Source organism: Podarcis melisellensis (assembly GCF_964234715.1).
Source record: "Podarcis melisellensis genome assembly, chromosome: 1".
Lineage (NCBI taxonomy): Eukaryota > Metazoa > Chordata > Lepidosauria > Squamata > Lacertidae > Podarcis > Podarcis melisellensis.
This window is the reverse complement of record NC_138528.1, coordinates 107,946,648-107,962,968: the sequence shown is the minus strand read 5'-3', so window position 1 is coordinate 107,962,968 and position 16,321 is coordinate 107,946,648. Positions and strand designations below refer to the sequence as shown.

The window sequence follows — 16,321 nt, the reverse complement described above, 5'->3', positions numbered from 1 at the left end:
AGCCCATCAACTAGGCTCTATCCTGTGTCAATTCTGAGTGAGATGCCTCTCTGAGACTTAGAGATCCTATGTGACCTTTAGTTGGTCTTCATATGAGGAAACTCCTTACACATAATCTTGCTTAAGCAAATTCTATCAAGCTTTCCAAAAATAGATCACGGAATTCCACCGGCGGGTGGAGGTGGGGGGGTCTCGGCTCAGTTAAAAATAAACCGATGCTGTGAATGGAAAGCATGTTTGCCTTGTTTGCAAAAAAGAAAATTGGGGGGGGGGGCGAGAAAAGGTAGCATAAATGACATGTCAAGTCTTTTAATCTTTTTCAAGCACCATTTCTACTGTAAAAAGAAGTTACTCAGTTACTAAACATAAATAAATTGAGCTTTCGCTGGCTGGAATCCAAAGTGTAAGCACTTTCCTCAGCAGTCTCAGCTATTCTCCTCCTGTCAAAGGCACATTAAAATAAATGTGAGCCATATGGCTCCGCAACAGAGTACCCGCAGGTTTACAACCAGCAGGGCAATGCAATTCGTTTACTGCCATCAGAGAAATATTTTAGGGAGAGGGGAAGTCTCAAGGCAAGAGCATGTAGCACAGAGCAGCCCATTTCTTTTCCCTTTTGTTTTTTAAAGCAACGTGGCAGACGACAAGGCTATTCTTAAAGCCACTAACCCATTTTCCTGCTTTTTGATGTATTCTCAGTGCTGTGCTGGAACATTCTAATAAAAAGGATTAACCCCATTCTACACCCACTCCCTGGATTTCCCACATAGTATTCATCAAGTCTTAACAAGATAGGACTGTCAAGTGTAATTCATCATCGCGGTAATCCAGGTCAAAACATCACTTTTCAAAAAGGCCCACTTTTAACAGCCATCCTAGAAAGCAAAGCCAGACGAAAGGCTCACGGACGCTAATGGACTTTAACGTCATGCACTAAACAAAATTAAATCTAAAGAAACAAAACAGATGCCGCCTTAATGTGCACTCCAAAAATAGCTTTGTTCTTTCTTGCAGACAAAGAGATGCCTTCTGTTGAGTCACAGGACTAGTCCATCTAGCCCAGTTTTGGTCTCTTCTGACTGGCCACTGCTCTCCAAGATTGCAGGCAGAAGGTTCTCTCCCAGCCCTGCTTTCCAAGCTCCATTAACTTGAGATTGCAAGGGACTGAATTTAGGATTTTGTATGTGCAAGTCATGTGCACTGCTGCTGAGATATATGTCGCTCCAATACATCAAGCCTTTGATTTGGATCCTTGCAAAACTAAACGTGGACCAAACTGCAACCACAGCCTGTTCAGGAAAGGAGACACCCTTGTCTTACATGAGCACTGGCCAACCATAGGATACCAGGGAGGAATATCTGCTGGACCACTGTCTACTCTAGCTGAATGGAACATAAGCACAGATGACTTTATTTGGCTTAGTGTTACATCCAAACCCAGGGGTGTGATTTGTTTCCCCCATACAAACCACTGAGCAGTAAGCCCAAAACAAAGCTTGGTTATAGCTCATGGTTTGTTTGGAGATAAACAAACCATGAACCTGGGTTGAGATGTGATGCTAAACCAAACCATGGCTTGGCTCCTGTCAAAGCAATTGTAAATACTGGAACCAGAACCAGAAGCTAGTCCCATTGACTTCAGTGAGACTTAGTCCAAATCAGGTTACAATACTATGCACACAGAACACTAAGATTATGCAGCCCAAAAGGGCAGTTTTTAATCCTACACTTCAACTAACATTTATTGCGTCAAGAGCTTTCTAGTCTAAATCTTAGTCAACCTCACAGCCACAACATTTCTGCCATAGCTTTAATTCCAATTTATACATAAGTTGGGAGGTTTTCTGAGTTGATTCTGCTGAATGTTGCTGTGAGCCCTGGGAGGAGCTCAAGTTTAATGTGACTAAGCAAACACAAAGCATTTTTGCCATTGCCACCACTGAACGCTGATGGTGGAGGAACAAGGTAGGCAGAAGTTTCTAGGCCTGCAACTTGTAGGGCTTTGTGAGGGTGGACCTCCTCCTCCTCCCTCAGGCCATATCCACATATCCTATGGCCCCTGATATAACCTTCCAGGGACCACAGTATTTGATTTTATTGGCATTTTACTGTTCTTCTCTGCTTAAGTTTTGATATATTTGAGGGATTGATTGTTCTTGCTGATGCTTGTTCTGCAGACTAGTTTTTACTGTTTGTAAGCTTCTGAATATTGTTTAATATAAAAGAGGTCTATAATCTATCTACATAAATAATTAGGTATTCATGAATTTTACAAATATTTTTTTTTATAAAAAAAAACAATTTAAGCTGCAGTCCTATACCCATTTACTTCACGGTAAGTTTAATTGATAGTGGGACGCGGGTGGCGCTGTGGGTAAAACCTCAGTGCCTAGGACTTGCCGATCCTATGGTCGGCGGTTCGAATCCCCGCGGTGCCCACCTAGCAGTTCGAAAGCACTCTGAAGTGCAAGTAGATAAATAGCTACCGCTTTATAGCGGGAAGGTAAACGGTGTTTCCGTGTGCGGCGCTGGTGCTGGCTCGCCAGCTGCAGCTTCGTCACGCTGGCCACGTGACCCAGAAGTGTCTTCGGACGGCACCGGCTCACGGCCTCTAGAGCGAAATGAGCACGCAACCCTAGAGTCGGACACGACTGGCCCGTACGGGCAGGGGTACCTTTACCTTTACCTAAGTTTAATTGAACTCAACAGGACTTCTGAGTCACAGTGATCACAGACTGGTCTAAGTAATTTGCTTTCTGTGTAACATTTTCCTTTTTGTCCAGCTTTGTGTGAGAAAGCCTGCAGATCTTCTTACCAGTGTCTCTAATCATTACCATAAAGGGATGCTGAATAAATAAACCTAGCAGTGCATTCAGTAAGATTTTCAAGTCATACTTGGATTATGTTCAAAGCTACTCTTAGTAGCTATTTAAATACAGTTGTGGCACAACTCACCTTGGCCTCAAACCCTGAATCCATTCTCCAAAGCAGTCTGCTTTTTTATAGTTTATGTTTTACGTTTTGTATTTAAGCCAACAGTGTCTTCTTAAAGCACTCTGCGAGGAAACAACACCTGATCAGCCTTCACTCACCAGTATCAATCCTTCAGGATATCCTTCACTCGCAATTGCACCTCTCCATTTTTCTCATTATCCTCTTTTATTTCCATTCCCTCCTTCATTTTCTTCAGTCTGTTCCACATTTTTTTTTGTCTCCCCCTTCTAAATATGTGGTGGTATCTGAGATGGTTTACACAGCACATCTAAATTCCCATGCACCTTAGGCCCTCATGATGTCTGAAACCAAAAGACACTCCCGCCAACTCTTTCTATAGCCATAGTGACAGCTTCTTCAAAGTAAAGGCAAGGGCAGCAGGACCAAATAGTGGGACTTGTGGGCAATGCAGAAAAATATTTGTGCTCTGTCTACACAGTAAAATCCCAAGTGTGATGGAATGCTCAGCGTTCCATAGGTAGTCCTCACCTTCTGGAGACTCTCCAGAGTGACGCCCCATGAGCCAATGTGCACATGTGGAAGTATTTTGCATATGCACACAAGGCCCTGGGGTCCCAATCAATATACTGAAAGGCCTAGACAGAGCATTCTGTTTCTAGTGTCAAGTCCTGGTTTGCTGTGGAACAGGTGTGAAGGGAACAAGATTGTAAACCTTCAAAAGTGTGACCAAACTTCTCGCAATGTGTGGACAAGTTCACACACAACGTGCCACATCGTTTGATTTTTCTGCAGTTGATGAGTATCTTTTTATTGACCGGCAGAGCTAAATGTGTCAACTGACTTCCCTGAAAAGGACTGCATGTGATTTAAGGGATATGACAATCCTATGTCCATAGCCTAGGGATGCTTGAGAAAAGCAGTATTTGCAAATTCTGACACGAACTGATCTGATCTGCAACTCCCAGTCTAACATTCAGCTCTCGGAAGGCTGTAATCCTAACTCTACCTGCCTGACTTGAATAGGATTTGCTTCTGAGTAGGTAAGGTTAGGATTGGGCTGTTAGGCTACCCACAAGCTTTCACACTTCCCAAATATACTGATGCAGGTCTTAGCTCCAAAAAAGGTCACAAAATAGCTTTTTAAAATGTGTGCTCCGAGAGAAAATATATTCAGAAATGCATACTTTCAGAGAAAATGCCTTTAAAATACAGGGCAACCTCAGAGGAAAACCCACTGAAATCAATGGGCATAACTAACTTAAATGATTTGATTTCAATACGTATACCCTGAGTTTGACCTTGTTGGATACAGAGCACATACTTTAATATGTATTTAAATGTGGATTTCCCCACCCCCTAAAGGACCGCATGATTAACGCAAAACAAAATGGAATTATGGGTGAATGCAGGCAAAAATGACACGGGACGGAAGCAGACTGGTTCGCCTGTCCTTTCCACAGTGTTGTCACAAGTCATCACTAGATACTGTAGCCCCAGAATAATGAACACCTATGTGAGAATCAGGCTCTAGTCCCAACATCTGTTCCATGATGTTACTTCTTTCACTGGCCTATATTCCTTACCCCATAAAGGATGGGCACCCATGATAATTTCCACTCTCTGCAAACCTAACTGTACCATTCCAGGTATGGCCCTGACACCTTCACAAGATCTCAGAAAAGCTGCCCTAGCCAACTTAAGTATGACAGACAGCACAACTGGCTGACTGAAGTGTGATCAGGCCATTTTATTTTATTCCCCGCCCCCCGCCCCGGAATGACAAAGACATTACACAGAGGCCCCGGGAGAATAGCCTATTATTCTATTAGGCAGATGGACGAGGTCAGAAGTCAAAAATACATTTCAGTGTGCCTTGTTATAGAAGGATTTACTTTGCTGGTTATATAGGCTGCGGTTTGCTTTTGTTGGTAAGTCTACCATTCATTAATTTGAGGGCTTTGATGCCACAGCTGTACATGTTTTTTTGTTTTTTTCAAAGAAGTCACCGGCATTGGTTGGAGCCGTGTTTAAAAAATAAGGGACTAGGTCAGGGAGCCCAAGCGTTCCTGTTCACTTATGCAAGCTGCATTTCACTCTCCCAAGTTCAGGGCGCAGGATGCTTTGAAATGCAATCGTCACATGCACTCACATCGCTTCAGCGCCTGAGGTTTGTAACTGCTTCCCAGGAGGGAAAATATCTCTCCACTGTCTGGTTTAATAACCAGATGAGACTCCTATTCAAGGCTCTTTCTGAAGCAGCAACAGCTTTGCTTCAATGCTAGGCAGGCTGCTGGCTCTGCGCCAACTCCCTTTCTCAACCTCATCACCAAGGTTATTTCCTGACAGAGCTACAATCCATGGACTACATTAGGAAGCGCGGATTTATTGTTTTCATTATTATTATCATTGCTTTTTTTTCTGTACAGCAACTTTGAAACCTGGAACATGTTGTCTGATGCAATTCATATACTATAGCAGACTAAAGGACAAAACACCAAGCTGTGCACCCTTATAGCTTATTCAATAGAAAGAGACATGTGTAGTAATGAAAACTGGTAATTTCATTTCTTAATTTGTTTTGCCTATAGCTGACAAACAGTGTTATTAGCTACTATTACATTCGGAAACTGACCCAAACCAATTCGACTTAGCGTCTCCTTGTTTTTAAGACACCCCACAATTCTGAAAGAGCCATAGGACAAAAGCATGTCCCTTTATTCCAAATGTCTCTGCTCTGAGCAGTCTGAAATTTATTCTGTTCTGTTCCATGTGGAATACTTGTATGTGTTTTTATAACTGTGATGGGCTTGCTACTCTCTCTCTCTCTCTCTCTCTCTCTCTCTCTCTCTCTCTCTCTCTCTCTCTCTCTCTTGCCGGGACCTTATGGTGAAGGATGGGCAAAATATTCTATAAATAAATAACCAAATAAATGGGCTAGGGGGGAACTATGCTAGTTTATCTTTGCAAATGATACAAGTTGTCGAAGACAGGGTTGTGCAGCAATTGTTTCCTAACCAATGACATTTGCTCAGGAGGTATTGTGACTCAGATCCTACCTTTTAGGCAGAATTTGACCCAGAGGTTCTAACTGGAGAAGGCCTTTTCTTTTCTATTTCCCCCTTCCCACCCCAACGTGCCCCTCAAAGTATTTTTACCCATCTCCTGTCATTTCTACCATTCTCCTCTCACTCTCATCTTGTACCTTATCCCACCACCTCTCAAACTGGGCATTTCTTTCATCCCTCCCTCCCCAATCGCACCTACCCCTGAACCCTGGTCCTTTTACATTAATTTCCTCCTGTTCTAACAGCTTATATCTCTCATCCCTTCCTTTCTGTACCCAAGCAAGGGAAGAGGCCCTGGGGAAGGCTGTACCAGTGAGGCCCATCGAAAAGTGGCCCAAGGCCCTACTCTTTGAGAAACACTACTCTAGATCAATGCTCTTCAACTTGGGTCCCCAAATGTTGTTAGACTACAACCCTGATCAGCCCAAATCATTGACTAAACAGGTTGCGGAAGATATGAACCGACTCTAGATTATTTGCAGTCATTGCAACGAAACCTGTGCTTGATTGTGGGGCCCAAGCTTAAGAATATTCTTCCTCCCGCCCCCTCAAATGTGTGTGCTATAAAACATCAATTTTACTCTCCAACCATCAAAACTAACCACTTTAAAGTGAGCCTTTTTTTTGCTACTCCCAGGCAAATCCTCATCTTTACAAAATATCAGCATAATCATAAGCAAACTCTTGCCTAGAGTAGGCATGCTATTTCTGCACCCAGCAGCTGTCAATACCACAAACTAAACTGTTTGCAACATTTAGTTTCCATCTTCAGCTATAAGGAAAGAGTAATTTGTTTCACAGAGCACTCTTTTTTTTTAAAAAAAAAGTGAATATAGTACTTTGTTTCTCAAAGCAACTGGAAAACACAGCTGCTGTGAAGAGCGACGTTATTGAAGACATAGACCACAATATTGCATTGGTCTGAATTCTACTAGCATACACTGCAGTGCCAGAAATGGTCTAATGATTTGTTCATCTTATCTGCCACTGCACTAATAGACAGTGCTTAGTATCTATGAATCTTCAAGCTGACCTAGAATGCCCATACCAGATACTTAAGCACTGCTGGCTGCACATATAGTCGCCAGCCCTGCCATGTGCAGTGCACTGTCATAATACAAAGATGATTAGCAGTATTTTATTTAGCCGTTTATACCCCACATTTCCAATAAAATGAAAATGCAAAACTCAGTAAAATCTCACATAAAAATCTACCAGGTTTTTTAAAAAAAAATCCCCTTACTCAGATGCCCAGTCAAAGATTCTTCCACATCTCAATGTCTCTCTAAGGGAGTGTACACACTGCATAATAATGTGCAATCAGCATTGGGTGCAGGCACCTTTTGGATGTGCTATACACACAGCATCATCCCCATGCAGTCCTTTACTATTTTGTCAATCAAAAGTGCATTGTGCTAGAACAGTTTTAACCCATTTTGTGCAGAGAATGCCCTTCTCAAGCGCTTGCTGAATACATGTGTACACAGAGAATGCGTCCTCAGGTCACTTCCTATTAGGCAGGCCAACTGACATTATAGGGCTGTGCCACTAAAATCCGCCTCCATATACCAATATGTATCATTTGCATGTCAGTATATCAACACACCAGTTTCCAGCCTCTCTCTTTGGAAGGTTTGTTAAAAAAATATGTCTTTTAAAAAAGTTTATGGAAACACCAATTGTGGTAAGGGGAAAAGAGAACCCTGTTGCACATTAGTATGGAAATGCACCCACCAGTGTGTATAGACAACACTGACAGTAGCTGCTGCTTTAGAGGATGCTACAATGTGAAGGTGTGTAAAGGTAAAAGGTAAAGGACCCCTGGACAGTTACGTCCAGTCAAAGGGGACTATGGGGTTGCAGTGCTCATCTGGCTTTCACACAGAGGGAGCCAGCGTTCATCCACAGACAGCTTTCTGAGTCATGTGGCCAGCATGACTAAACCGCTCCTGGTGCAAAGGGACATCGTGACGGAAACCAGAGCACACGGAAATGTCATTTATCTTCCCGCCACAGCAATACCTATTTATCTACTTGCACTGGTGTGCTTTCAAACTGCTAGGTTGGCAGGAGCTGGGACAGAGCAATGGGAGCCCACACCGTCATGGGGATTTGAACTGCCGACCTTCTGATCGTCAAGCCCAAGAGGCTCAGTGGTTTAGACCACAGTGCCCTATGTACAAGAACACACAGTGGAAAAATGACCCCTGTGCATTTCAGTGGCTATGTGTGTACACAGCCCTACTCACACCCTTACAGCCATAACAAGAAACCTCCTTTCCTCTCCTTGGGAGGCCCTTCATATTCCATAACCAAGCTAAACCCATGTGTTTTTTGGAAACTGTCCCCCTCTTTCTCCCCCCAAATTCCCCCTTGTGGGTTCCCACTGCTCACCAGAGAACTCTAACCACAAACTCATGGACACACTCAATCTCTCTGGAACATAATAATTGCTTTAAACCAAATCAGACCATTGGTTCATCTAGTACTACTGGCTATACACCATCTGTCAGTGACTTTCTGGGATTTCAGACCAGCCTTTCCCAGCCCCACCTGGGATTAAACCTTGGGGTTTAAACCTTGGACCAAATCATGTGCTCCATCTGTGAGTTATCCCCACCCCCTTTGTCAAACCCACTTGGGGATATTTCTTCCCTTTCTTATGCCACCATTCAGGGAACCATTAGAATCAATGCTGAATCTTTAATAGCTTCACACTGAAATGTCTTTCTCTCTGCCCAATTATTCCTGCTGTTCAAGTGTTCTAATAAGCAGAGAGAAGGAATCTAAGATTTCAGAATAGGCAGCAGAAGAGTAGGATTATAATGATTGACCTACATTGGTATTCTTAGATTATTCAGAGCCAACTACATTAACACAACTGCTATCTTTACTATAATGGGGCAACAGCGGACTTCCGGGTTGGCGCGACTGGCTAATGGCGGATTCCCTCCGAGCTCCGGAGGGAATCGGCTCAGCAGGGGTTCGGGTCTTACCGTGCCGGCGACACGGGGACCCTTATAAACCACGGACACAGAGGACGTGGACATGGTGACTCGGCGGGCACCGTAAGCGCCCCCCGACTCGTGAAAGAGCCTTTTTAAAGGCTAAGGATCGGGTGCCAGGGTGCGGCGTGGTGCTGTGAGTCTTCTGCTCCCCCTGCCGAGCGAAGCCGCAAGCCATTCTTCAGTCAGCGCTGACTTCTTCCTATTAAATTTGGACTTAAAAGCAAGAGCAACAACCCGTGAGTAACTTGAAAATTGGATTATAAATTTTTCGATTTGGATTTGGCACGAACGGGGGAGCTGAAAAAAAAGGGAAGTCCGCCTCCTCCATATTGTTAACAGTGCAAAGCAAGGACCTGTCAACTAAAGTTGCGGGGAAAACTTGTGTGATTGGATAAAAGATACAAACCTCACGGATTTTAAAACTAAGCTAAGGTGCTGGAGGACAAGAGATTACTTTGTTTGAATAAAGTATCACCCTACTCAAGCCCGGGAGTAAACCGAGTTAAGAGCCTGCTGAGACATAGATATTTTTGACAGCTGTCAAACTAACTGTCAAAGCTGAAAGAACTGGAAATTGAAACATTAACCGACTAAATTGCTACAAAATATTACAAACAAGGAAAGATTGCTACAAACAAATTTGACTTTTGGATTGGAGAGGGAAAGATCACTAAGTAACCAGAATCCCTCTAGAGGGGATTCTTGGACACTGCAAGAATGGAACTAAAACAAGGAATACAGGAAATACGTGCTGAATTGAAGGAGCTGATCTCTCTTGTGGGAAAATTGTCACAGATGAATGAGAAAGGCCTTGTTTTGTCTACGAGCCCCACAAACCCGAAGCTATCTGAAAATACACTAACTGATTTGGAAAGGGACTCGTTGTTCAAAATACAGGCAGCTGGACAAGGAAAAGAACCCAAGACTGAGGAGGAAAAGACACCTGCTAAGCAAAAGGAGCTGAAGGAAGTGAAGGCCGAGACACTACATAAGAGAGAAGAGAGACTGAGACCTGCCAAGAAGAAACCTAAACTGACCAAGGTGAAAATAGGACTATTTGGGACATATAGACCTAGGAAAAAGTGCTGGAATATTATCTACAAGCAAACAGGCCCAGTTGAAAGAACCACCGCCAGCATTGAGAAAATAATTCTTCGATCCTGGGAGCCAAGCATGAAAGACTTTCAAAGAAATCGGCTGAAAGGAACTGTGAGAGACCTGCGTGCCTCGGACGTGAGATCACCAGGTTAAAAAAGATGGACTAAATGCATTATGATTAAGGATTGAAACCGGGGGGAGAAGGGTGGGATTTAACAGTCCGAAAGGGGTTTGAAAATTCTTTTTTTCTTTTCTTTTTATTTTTTATAGAATAAAGATTAGCTTTATAAGAATGGGGAATCTGTGGGAGGGAAATGGGGGCAACTTTTAGGAAAGTTATCTTTTTTCATGTTCCAGATCTAAGCTTATATTTCTGTCTGTTCTTTCATTTCTATATAGAGGGTTAAGGGATATATGTCAACAAAATGTTAAAGCACAATGATGAATGAAAGTATAATTTTATAACTAAAACGAATCTAACTAAATTAGGGTTAAGTAATTTTAACAAAATAAGGTATAAGATGTTCAGGGGAAAAACCTGCTAGAACAAACAAAATGGAGTTAGAAAACAATAGGAGGAGACGTGGGGAAGTTCTGAAAAGAAGTTATTGAAAATAAGTGTGAAGAAGTGAATCTCTTCTTCTTTTTCTATTTCTTTGTGTGTTGTATGCTTTCTTGTTTATTTAATGTAATTTACTTTTTTCTCAAAACTAATAAAGATTATTTTAAATATATATATATATATATATATAATGGGGCAACAGCAGAAACTGTATGATAAACCCAAAGCACACCCACCCTATTCTCTTATAAACGTGACGATTACTAGCTTGTGCAACAACGGGTTACACTATTTTATACATGTCCTGTTTGTTCTCTTATTTATATTTTGATACATTTGTAGTCTGCTTTTCTATACAGAATATTCAAAGCAACCTATAGACGACAACAAGACAATATTAAACAAAAACAATGTAAATGATTGATCATTACATAAAGCATTAAAAATAACAAGCACATCCAGATCAAGCTGTCTATAAAGCCACTAGTTGGGTGCTGTATTTCAGCTGGATGCCTTTTGAAATAAATAGGTCATTTGCCCTGAGAAAGTCAAGCAATGATGGAGTCAGGTGGATCTCTCCCGGGAGGGCATTCCATAAGCTAAGGCCCTGTTCCTCATTGTTGACTGCTATGTATCTGAAGACAATTGGATACAGACCAGATCTTAATGCCCAGGCTGGTTCATATGACCAAAGACAGTTCTTCAAGTATCCTGTAAGCTTCTCAAGATCCTGGCCGATTTAGGTCTAGTTCAGCCACATGGTTCCACGGTAAAGTCATTTGCCTGATCAGGGCCAGTTTCAACACACCCAGCACCATGCAAATGACCTAAAATGTGTGGTGCTGCATAAGTGCATATTACCATGGGGCCAAACCAGTCTACTGCCCACTGAAGAATGCAGGCATTATTCAGTAAGTATAGTAAACAAAGGGGACAAAAGCATGGCACATCATTTGAATGTTTTAATCTGCAGAGCTTCACTCTCCAGGTTTATTACTTACGGGTGAAATGATTTGAAGTGGATGGGTTGACACTATCACCACTGTCAGCGCTTTCACTGCTAGAAACGTCGTCATCCGATTCCCGCACCGAAGAGCAGGGCGAAGAGCCATCAACTTCTTCAAACTTCCTCTTTAAAATTCCACTCATAGCTGCAGCACTGTCACATGTACCTGCAAGAGGAACAGGTGCAATGAAGCAAGGAAACATTTGACTACAGACCAGGCAATCAAGGTCTTTAAAGTCAATCTGAGATGAGTTTTCTAATACTAGAAATGCTCAAGCTTCTCATGAATAAGTTCCAGTGAGGGAGGGGGGCAGGGAGATAGAAGTGTCAACATTTGAGGCAAGAGAATTCCCTAGGTTCCCTCCTTTGTCTTATTAAGGAGTCTAAGAAAACCCTAACATCTAAATAATCACTGTAACAAGTAACACTGCTTTTCACAGAAAAACTGAAAATTTAAATCCATGTATCCAACTAATTGGTAATGCTAATAAAGTTGCCGCTGAATGTTCCAAAACTAGACCTCATACAAAACTGATCTGATGGGGGAAAGTCCTACAGTTTCCAGATTGGTCGCCAGAGGTTTTTCACAGGTACCAGGACAGGACTACCAAAAGACCTACTCACCCACCGTCAAGCATGAGAGCATTAGGCTTATGTTCAAGATTGCTGCAGATGAAAAGCTTCACGTTTCACACCACGATGTGAACACAGCTTTTTTGTACAGGGTGCTGGGAGAGGAGATTTATATGCTTCCACCTGATGAAGTGCAGGTACAGAAGGGAATGGTCTGTAAACTACAGAAATCCCTATATGGTCTCAAACAGAGTGCCAGGTGTTGGAAAACAAAACTAACAGAGACATTGTTTTCTCTAGGTTTTCACCAAGGCAAAGCTGGTCCATGTGTGTTTGTCCAAGAGGAGGGGCAAAACAAACTGTATTGTGTATGCTTTGTTGATGATCTTCTTTTCTTTTGGAAGCATCTGGGCTTTGTACCAAAGCACCCTAGCTCAGCTGCGAGAGCACTTTGACATGAAGGATCTTGGTATCCAACTATCTTTCTTTGGAAGTAGAGAAAAACCAGGCAGGTGATTTTTTTCATACACCAATTGCTGATATATTGACCAGACTGAATTTGGTTGATGCAAATCCTGTGGATACACCAATGGTAACAGGTTTCCAGTTAGGTGATACTGGTGAAGCATTTTCTGACACTACATTGTACAGATGCATTCTAGGCAAACTGAATTTCATTGCTAGATGTTCAAGACCTGATATAGCTGTGAGCACTAATCTGCTTAGCAGACAAGCTAACAATTCTACTGTTCAGGATTGGAAAGCTCTGAAGCGCATAGCACACTATCTAAAAGGTACTACAGACTCAGATTCACTAGTCAGGGGTCTGGAGGTCTGGAGTTATTTGCAGATGCAAGTTTTGGAAGTGACACCACAGATGGCACAAGCACTTACGGGGTATGCTACATGTACAACCAGAGTCTGTTTGACTGGCTGTGCAAGAAGCAGGCAACAGTGAGCCTGACTTCTTGTGAAGCTGAACTCAGTGTACTGTCATATTCACTTATGGATTGTGAATGGTTGTTGCAACTGTTTAAGGATGTCAGGGTTAATATGAAATGTCCTACAAAGGTGTATCAAGACAACAGGTCCTGTTTGGCTTTGCTAGCTTCAGAGAGTTGAAAGCAAAGAACCAAGTACTTGCAGATAAAGTTACATCGTGCAAGGGAGTGTCTTCAGAAAGGACTCATTCAGGTGTCCTACATGCCAGGAAACGAGATTCCTGCAGATCTGTTGTCTAACAGAGAACAACTTCAGGTATATGTACAGCAGTTGCAGTTGGGTTGAAATACTGCGCCACAGGTTACATGGAAAGGGGGAGGATGTTGAGAATTTCTGTTCCACTTTAAGGAGCAGACATGGGATTGTTAAGTGTCACATGTCTGTTTACATTCCAGCACAGTCTGCTGGGAACTTCTGTCTGTTTGTATAGCTTTTGCTTTTCTCTGTCTCTCTGAGGAGAAGAAAGGGAGGCGACATGTTTTCTTTGTCCTGATTTATGCTTAATAAATCTTTAGCTGTTAGTATGTTTTCACAAGCCTCACGCCTGTTCTGTTTGCACAGTATGCTCTGCTAATATAGCATGCTCAGGCTTTTGAAGTCTGAGTCGCTGATTTACGTCACACCAGAGACCGGAGGATCGTCACGACTGGAAGGGCATGATCCAGCTGGGGGCTAGCCAGCTGGCATCTTGACCCCCAAAGAATGTTGACAAATGGGAGGAGCAAGCTCCTCCCATAGCCTACCTCTCTGCCCGTTTCTCAAAAAACTTTCTCCCAGGCAGCTCCATTAACAGAAGAGAACTGGCCCAGGGAGGAAAATGCCGCACGTTGTCATTTTGCAGATGTCACTACTCCCACTGGCAACACTTTGCTGAGAAAGCAAATCAGTAAGAACTAGGAGGCAGCAGGTTCTTCAATGGGTGGCAGATTTTAGCCAGGGGTCCAAACTTGGAACCACTTCCATTGACTCCATCATCCCTCAATTTTCCACCTCAGACAGAAGCCTTTCTACCTCCCCATAAACCACTTTTGCAACCTACACTCCAAGTCCAGTGATGTGAGTTTTCCAGATTTTTTTTTGAGCCAGGAGAACTTCTGGGAAATTATCTTCTGCTGCATAAAAGATTGGGATCTGATTTAGTATGCTTGACTTTTATTTGGTAAACAACCCCCCCCCATGTTTATGTTTTACATTGCGTGTGTGTGTGTGTGTGCTGTATTTTACATTTTCCAGTGACAATAAGAAGTTGAAGTGAAAGTGTTGACTGGGGCATTCAATAAATTTTTCTTTCAAACAAATTCAAAGCTTTATTTCTGAATATTTTAAATTTTTTAAAATTCATTTTTATTGAAACTTTTCAGCATAAAATACAATGAAAACAAATAAATCTAAATTAAAAAAGAAATAACATAAAAGGAAAAAAGAAAGAGAGAAAAAATACAAAGCCCTTTAACAGAGGTAGATCTTAACCCTTGTTTCACAAAAAAGGGTGTGGATCGTTCCAGCTCTCACCTGGGAGCTTCCCTTTCTTCTCCCAACCTCCCACCCTGGGAGAACTTCCCTTCCCTGCCTCTACCCCAGGGTCTATCACCTTCCTGTGCATACCTTCCTTAACCCAGGATATAATAATTTTACTGGAGTACTCATAAATGCTTTTAAGATCTGATAACTCAAAAGAATACACTTCTTTCATATTGTTAAAAATAATAATCACGAAGACCTTGAAAACTGTTAAACCTGCAAAAATGGATAGAATAACAGATGTGATTCCGATAGGCAACATTCCAGTCACATAAAAGCCAGAGGTTTCAACCCATGTAGATGGTCCTCTATCCAAGCAAGCAAGAGGCACAATCACAATTCAGACACATTCCAGCCAGGAAAAGTGATTGAGGGGGTGGAATGGGGCTGGTGGGGTGTGTACTCTGAGGGAAGGGTATCCCAAGGGCCAGACAGACAGACTTGGAGGTCCCCAGGCCTACATTCCCATGCCAATATCCTAAAGGTTGTCACCTAGAAAAATATATTTGCAACTCCAGGCAATTGTGATTGATATTGTAGCCATTTATTATGCACTTAAAACAATTTTATAAAACAATCAATTTTTTGAAATGGGGTGTGTGTATGTCCTGAAAATATTTCCATCCTGGAATGTTTTTCCACCCCACATCTCTGCCCACAACACTGCAGTCTGCTCAGTCTCTAGCTGCCTTATGAGTTGTGGGCACTGATGGGCAGCAGGAGAAGCAACAAACACAGGCCATACTATCTGTTCCTGGGAATGTGTCCTCATTTGTAAAGCACTTTGCAAATATCCATTAATTTGTCATATCATACAGTTCCATGAGAAACAATGGGAGAATTTCAAAATCATTCTGCGAGGGCAAGGTTTTTGCCCTCCCTCCTTTTCCCACATTGTTCTGGGGGATTCTCCCAGCTTCCCAGAGTCTACAGAACAGGGAAAGGGGAATTCTGTTGCTTCTGCTGACAGGACTCATTACTTAAATCTTACCCAATGAAGTTCATATTTCCATGTTGTGGGCGCATTTAAAATCTCACATAGGTATTGCAACTACAAATCAAATCAATGACAGGACCAGAAGAAGAATGCAGAAATTGCTAAGGAATATAAATGGCTTGCAAAAATATTGCTCGACCCCTGGAAATGCAAATGCTCAAACAGTCTTTCGAAAAGACTTTGGGTGATGAGTTAGAAGATACGCATAGAAATAAAAGAGAGAGAAAATATATGGTAGGGTTAAATTGATATCTTCAGTGAAAGGATGTGCTTAATTCAACACTTGGCAAGTCTGATATAATCCCATTTTATAAGTTGTTATTATCATCACATAGACCAGTTGCTATGCAGTACCATCTATTCCTCCCAGCAAATTGCCTGGGAATCTCTGACTTGATCCACTTACCTAACAAGTCAATGTGCAGCCTTGCCAATGTTGTTCTGTGTTCACAGTGCACCATACATGGACAAACCTTCTGGTTGAAAATTCTAAGTGAAAAGTTAGCCCCGCCCACATTGGGCAACATTATGACC

The 16,321-nt window shown here is 42.3% G+C and overlaps 1 protein-coding gene across 3 annotated transcripts in view; it reads right to left on the bottom strand.

Moving 5' to 3' along the window:
* Positions 1–16,321, bottom strand: part of CSRNP3 (cysteine and serine rich nuclear protein 3) — an 89,590-nt gene that overhangs the window by 19,249 nt on the left and 54,020 nt on the right. For 2 of the 3 annotated variants that reach the window (XM_081923352.1, XM_081923353.1), the window contains exon 3: positions 11,690–11,860. In XM_081923352.1, the coding sequence (XP_081779478.1) occupies positions 11,690–11,860 (171 nt within the window). Of the gene's footprint in view, positions 1–11,689; positions 11,861–16,193; positions 16,273–16,321 lie in introns of those variants that run through there. The other variant, XM_081923354.1, reaches the window with a different exon arrangement.